The 7069-nt window shown below is 37.3% G+C and overlaps 1 protein-coding gene and 1 long non-coding RNA gene across 2 annotated transcripts in view; both read right to left on the bottom strand.

Annotated features, from left to right (window-relative positions):
* The window catches only part of EIF4G2 (eukaryotic translation initiation factor 4 gamma 2), a 21931-nt gene extending 19820 nt beyond the window's left edge, over window positions 1-2111 (bottom strand). The window contains 2 exon segments of the mRNA XM_053720587.1: window positions 1496-1654; window positions 1967-2111. Of these exon segments, the coding sequence (XP_053576562.1) occupies window positions 1496-1654; window positions 1967-2046 (239 nt within the window). The 5' untranslated portion in view covers window positions 2047-2111.
* An 863-nt stretch (window positions 2112-2974) lies between these two features.
* LOC128666147 (uncharacterized) lies at window positions 2975-5728 on the bottom strand. Its single transcript, XR_008403209.1, has 3 exons — window positions 5601-5728; window positions 4204-4315; window positions 2975-3037 (listed from the first exon to the last, which is right to left on the bottom strand). It is a non-coding gene; the product is annotated as an uncharacterized LOC128666147 (long non-coding RNA).
* Between the last annotated feature and the right edge of the window lie 1341 nt (window positions 5729-7069).

Genomic DNA, 7069 nt, shown 5'->3' with positions numbered 1-7069 from the left:
AGAAATTGCAGTGAGTTTTTATGTTCCATCAAAAAGACTCCTTTTTAAAATATACTTTGAGAACTTTATGTTCCTACCCTGAGTAAACCAAAATGTTCAGGTCTGGCTTTTATCAACCAGTGAGCATAAAATTCAAGAAGCTTTATTTAGCTTTTCATTTATCTTGCAGAGAATGACACTATTACCTGGAATAAGACTATGGGTTGTTTGCATAGAGATGGAATTTCTGTAAACTTTATTAATGTTATAACCAAAGATTAAACTATATCACTTGCTAAAGTGAAACATTGCATTAGAGGGGTGAACACTTGTCAGGAACCTCCATTTTTTTTTTTATACTTCACAACTGTATTAAGTGATTTTTCAGAACTATAGTTATCAGCCATCTGTGATGCATTAGGTCTACACCTTTTGTTAATGGCAAGTGTGTTTGCCAAAAATACAGATCACTTGTACATATTCATACAATGGTTATTGATTGAAGCTTTAGCCAGCCCTTTATGCAAATGTTAATGTAAAGCATCAACAACTAACCTCTCGAGTTAACACAATTGGTTATGGTTTGGTGTTATGAGTATTATAAATGGTGTGGATCCATGAGAAGCAATCTCTTTTTGAAAAAGGACCATGGTACCAATTGGTTTCAACATTAAAACCCTAATCTGTCAAGTTTCCATTTTTGTCATAAAAACAACAATAGGAACACAATGTAGCGTACTGGTTTTCAAACCTGTCCTCAGGCCTCCTTAACAGGCCACATTAAGAATAATCTGAATTAGAGCAGAGGTGAAATAATCAGCCGATTAGTAAACCTGGTTATTTTACCTGCTCTCATCCAAGGTGATCCTAAAAACCTTGCCTGTTGGTTAGGCCCGAGGACAGGTTTAAAACCCAGTGATGTAACAAACCATAAATTACTATACCTTTACTATTGTACAAGAATTCAGCATTAACCCCTTCACGCAGTTAGGACGGCATGGAGTGTCCTAACAGCGCTGGGCTTCAACACCAAAGGACGACATGGAATGTCCTGCCTTTTAAGGCATCCTGCAGACTCCCCCTTTTGTCCAACTCAAGATTGGACTGGGGTATGCCTAGCAACGTAGCAGTCCCCCATGATCCAATCCTGGCACTGAAATCACGTGATTGCATAGACCATTGCACAATTTTGTTTTTGCAGCTAGTGTTTACATCAGAACTTTGGTCTCATCATGCCCGGCACAAGTGTTTAGCATTAGGTTAAGAACACAGGTGTGCCACAACAGAAATATGTACTGCCAAGTGTGCCACGGTCTGAAAAAGTTCTAGACCCACTTGTCTAGGAAAAGCATGATTTATCTATTTTTTGTGAAATTGTTACCCATTGATGTCACTTCCTGCATTTTGCTTTCCTTTCAGGCAAGCTGCCTAAAGTCCCTTTTTTTTTTTAAATAGTATATGATCTGTCTTTTTACTCCTTGCAACATTTCCTAAAAATGGTATTATCCACACTTACCCTCTCACTTTCCTAAAGATCGCATCATGTCTCTCTTTTTCATTTGCGTTGCTGTGCGCAGAGTTTGCGGAGTTGTTTGAGGAGTTGACATCTCGTCTAGTGCTTCGTGAAGGAATCCATCTTTGAACGCCAGGCCCTGGGGTTTTCCCCAGGTACTCGCTATAAAAACAAGAAAATCTTAACTGTGGCATCTTGCAATGATACACAAACAGGAGGGGGAAGAGGGGTAGCTAAAACTGATCACAACTTCTACAATTACCATTTGTGTTTGGCCAGTTTAGAGTGCAACACTTAAGCACGGAAATTCTACCAGTGTTCTGATCCTGATCGTAACATTTAAGCTGTAATGCCTTTATTCCTTTACTACTAAAAAAAATGCCATTGTTGTAGGAACCGCATGTCATAGCGCATTTTTAATCTTTTCTTTAAAAAAAAAAAAAAACCTTGCTCTTCATTGCTAAATATACACACCAGCGGTTCCGCGAGGCTGGGTTACTGTGCGATACAGGCGCACAACCCGCAGAGTCCGCTCCCCCTAACACACGCTGCATGCAACTGCACGTTGCACAAATGTATTATAGAAATACACTTGTTTTCTAGGAACTGGGGGAGTGGGGAATTTGGGTCTCTCAGACGATCTTCTCCGGGGCGGGTAATGCCACCCCAATCAAAATCCTGCGCAAAAACACTTGCAGATCACAGCTTTCAACCTGCCAATGAGCAAATATGGACAAAGAGCCAAGATGAGGGATACAAGTAATAGTGGACATACGAACATGTTGATATGAACAGGGTAGCCAAATTTTATTGAATAAGTTTTCAATAGTAGTAAAAGAATGATAGCATTAGCCTACCGGATAAAATGAGGGCATTCAAATATTCTACAGCCCACAAGTGCTTTAACTAACAAAACACAAATGATTGCTTATTTATGGTAGGGGAAATAAGAACGTCACAGTTTGGCACAAATACGCTAGCTACAGAATATTTGTACATGAAACAATCGTTAAAACAATAGTATCACCTCAACAATATCGACTGCAACGCAACAGGACATCAAAACCCAACTGGTATTAAACAGGGTTTTTAATTAGCCTCTGAAATATATTTTTTTACTAAATGCAAAATATTTTTACAGTAATGTATGTGTGTGTATATATGTATTTATATTTTGTAAGTACAAAGACAAAATGGTAAATTTTGTATAGCAACAGCCAATGACTGCTCAAGCAGAACGCATTACTTTTGTAATGCTCAAAATACCAAAAATGTTATACAAACTTTTTGAGCTAACAAATACAAAAACCTCTTATTTAGATCAATGCTACGGGTTTAACCCTTCTAATGAATCTATATCTATCTTTATTGTACACATGTTTAAGCTATCAATGTCTAAACAAAATATATGTCCTGTGGAATAAAATAAATCTAGTTACATTCAATTTAAAAAAAATTCAGCTAGAACATCCAGTAGCATACCTGTTGCCGACAGTCTTGGTGTAGTGCTGAGAGGCACCCCTACCGCCTCCACCTGACGAAGCACTACAATAAAAAAAAAAAAAACCCCACAAAGTACAACATTTGAAAATATTATATTTAAATATTTCAATCACAGGTGAGCCCCAATTATCACTGATATCCTATTTAATCCCAGTCAGAAGGGAAAATGGTGTACCAAAGACTAATGTAAATTAGCGCTGCGGAATCTGTTGGCGCGCTACAAATAACACACAAACTGTGTTATGGGTACAAGGAAGTAAATAAAATTTTTAAAAAACGTCCATTATTTTCCAGAAAAAAAAAAAAAAAAAAAAAAAAAACACCAAAAGTGTCTAAATATTTTTTTTTAAATAAAAATTATTAAGGGATTTTTATTGTGGGGGTACTCTCCAGTACTATCACATAACAGATAATATTTGTAATCATGTAAATCACAAGCAGGTACTGCAAAATATATCAAGCATTGTAAATAACTGTCCATATGCTTTTCCCAGTTACTTTTTTTTTTTTTTAATAAATAAAATTGTTTTGCACAGAAAATGTTGCTAGCTAGGTGAGACAGTAATATTTTCTAATATACAATTTCCTGCTATATAAAGCACAAATTAATTGCATAAATTAACAAACGTATTCAATGATTAGTGTAATAAAAATGGTTTTAAATAGTTCATTTTTAGCTAAAAAAAAAAAAAATTGCCCGGGTGGTCAGTAAAATCAGCGGGTGGTGCACCCGCTAAAAGGTTTCTGGGGAGAACACTGCAATAAAAAGCGCTGAACTTATTTATTTTGCGGGTCTGGCCTGACCGAACACTGAAGACCAGAAGCAGTAACACCTCTATATGAAGATCCTCCATTAAACTTCTTTAGCATGTTGGCCAAGGAGCGGCAGAATGTACTAAGCTAAGCGTATACAAAAAAATGCATCCATGGTAGTTCTTTTTTAGAGAGACCACAGAAGCCCCAATAAATATCATCTGCAGCCTTCTACACAGAATACAATAAGTATCTGCCATACTGGTTCAAAGAGATTGATGAATCATTTCAGATCATGCCAAGACTGCTGTAAATGATAGAATGTAACAAATTCTGCATATACTAAATGACTGCCTCTATTTTCTACTATGTGGTTACCCAAATAAAATTTCACAGCTGCAACAAAAATAAAGGCCAATTACAACTCTGCAGTTAGTGCAGGGGCAACAGCTTACCTGAAACGAGAAGCACCACCTTCTGCAATCGCCACTCTCCACTTTGGCGCTTGATAACAAAGAATCTCAAAAAAGAATTATTCAATGGGCAGGGTGGGGAGGGGGACAAACGCTGGAAGAAAAAATAAAAAAAAAATGGAGAAAATTGTTTTATACAGATTTTTTTTTTTTTTTTTTTTTAAAGTTACATGTGAGTCATAATTTGTTACCTAGTTACAAAACCAAAAAACATTCTTTGAAACAAATAGCAAACTGAATATTACAACATAAGTGTCTGAATATTACAACATAAGTGTGTGTAAAAGCCTTTGAACAGATGTAAGGAAGGAAAAAAATAAAGTGAAGGTGTTACAAATTATACAAACATTTTTCCCATGGGGAAGGGGGGTAATCAGATGTAAACACAACAAACTACAACGGATCTTAAAAAGAAAAAAAAAATATATACACAAATTATATTGAAATGCAGTTAACTGATGGGTTTAAAATAGTTACAAAACCATTCATTTCTGTTACACTAAACAGGATCCCTAAACAAGATTTGAATATTTCACTGTAAGGCTCCCATCTCAACATCATTTATATGTAAATGTAGCACTGGATTAAATGTGATGGCAAAAAAAATAGCAACTAGGACAATGGCAATCTGAATTGTAAATAAATTGTTCATTAATATGTTAAAGGTATAACTTAATACCCAACATGTAATTTGCCTGAGCAGCTCTGTAGTGATTGCAAGTTTAAACCGCAGGCCAATCTAGCAGTGCTTTTGTTCTATGGCAAACAAACAGGCCTCAGGACAGGAGGAAGGCAACCACCAACCATCCAGGAAATGTAAAAGCATAATATTCCTCCTTAAACCATCTAAAAATATTTGTCTACCATTATTGTACTAAAGCAAAACCAGGGACTGGATCAGATCACAAGCTTTATATGCTGTTCATATCCCCTAGGTAAAATAATAAATGTCCATAGATACCAATTGTATCTGTTTGTGTGATAAGCAACTACATATCAACTCTGTAATGGTTATAGACAGTACACAAAAAATAGTTCCGCATTTGTAATAAAATATATCGACAGGCGGAGGTAAAGATTGTGTATATAGTGAAATATATAGGGCTGATATGAGCATAAACTGGTAAGAAATATACTACAGCGCATCTTCTTTGTTACAACCCTAACAATAAAGGGCTAAGCCAAATGAAACTAAAGTAACTTTCGCTTTGTTCTATAATTTCACTTCCTTTACGTTATAGTTAGGCCGGTTCCCTAATTCCATGTTTTCTTTCCTCATTTCACAACCCGACGCCATTTTCTACCAGCCGAAAATTAGGGAAGGCAAAGGCAGCGCAATTTTAGGCAGGTGAGGACAACGGTTAGAGAAGGATCCTCACCTTTCCTAAAGTCCCGTCAGTTTCTTGATGGTTTTGAGACGAAGTCAAAGAAAAAAAAAGTAAAAAAAAAAAAAAGGCTAAAGGAAGGGAAAGTGCCCGGTTTCGTAGAGGCAGCCCTGTTTCGCAGCACGCTGTCCCTCTACCACCGCCACCTCCGAGCTCACTCAATCTGAGAATCTACGAAAAGAGGCTACCCAAACTTTATTAGCGGAGACACACCGAACCTCATAGTTCTAGAGTAGGCGTCACAATAGAGTAAATAAGGGTATCCTAACCGAGTCCATGATCTCAGGTTTTATCTGATTGAAATGTCTGTGGCTATCGGCAGGCGAATCAAGAACGAAGGGGGCGTTCCAGAGAGCCTAAGATTGGTTGCACGGTAGCACAGCCGCAGTGCACCAGCCACATTCACGAACTCGATTAGGCCTAACTAGGTTGCGTAAGTAGCTGTATTTGTGTGGAGGGCAATGAAAAACTTGCGTACAGTGGAACATGCCATGGACACCATTTACCGGTTTATGACGGCGTTATTGTGCATAGTAGTTTAATATTACCTTGGCCGGTCTGTACACATTCGACACATAGGTTTACTCAAGTATATGATAATCTGTATATTTCTAATTACATCAATAGATGTTCGTTAGGGCCAGTAAAGGTGCGAGTCGGTGTAGTGACTCACCGTGATATAGGGAGCTGTGAAGACGTTGGATGAAGAAATACCTTTATCCATATTAGGTTGGGAAGCCTCCCATATCCGGTTATCCTTTGTTTGCCACTGTCTGTGGCCTTGTGCATCGTAACGCAGAATATCCATCTGTGTAGCCAGCAACAAAATAAAAAAAGCATAAGCACTATCCACTCCAAAATATATCGTTAAAATAAATGTGAAACATAAAATTCATCCCTTGCTTATCAGTTGTTTTCCCCTTAAACTGAATCTGTACTTTCTTCAAACAAATATAAGATTTTTCACCTTGTTAAATGTATTTTTTGTGTGTGTAAAACGCACCCATCTTCCTTGTACCCTATATATATACATACATATCATAGATTAAATATGTTAAAGTGATGGTAAACTTGACACGTTTTAAAGTCAGGTCTGAAATCTAACCAATATTTTAGATGGGCTTTAATTGATCACTTCTAATGAAGATGTGCTGTAATTTACATTTTAATTTAGCTATGGCATTCTAATACCCTGCGCTCCGGCCCCCGCCACCCACTTCAAAACTCATATTTTTTGTGAGCTAGCAGTTTAAACTGTTCTCCAATCGGCGCTCTTGCCATACAACATTTTTTTTGTCGCAAGCTAGAGCAGAACTCCTAACAGTCCAGGGTTGTGCGGGACAGACTCGAATTTAGAGGTCTTTCCCAGTGAAGCTGCCTTCAGTCACGCATTGCCCCCATCACAAAAGCACAGCACTTTTTATTTTTATTGTTTAGATCTAGCTACTACTATATTGCAAACA

The sequence above is a fragment of the Bombina bombina genome, chromosome 7 (assembly GCF_027579735.1).
Source record: "Bombina bombina isolate aBomBom1 chromosome 7, aBomBom1.pri, whole genome shotgun sequence".
NCBI classification, from domain to species: Eukaryota; Metazoa; Chordata; class Amphibia; order Anura; family Bombinatoridae; genus Bombina; species Bombina bombina.
The sequence above is the reverse complement of the archived record's forward strand: the minus strand, read 5'-3'. Positions and strand labels throughout refer to the sequence as shown.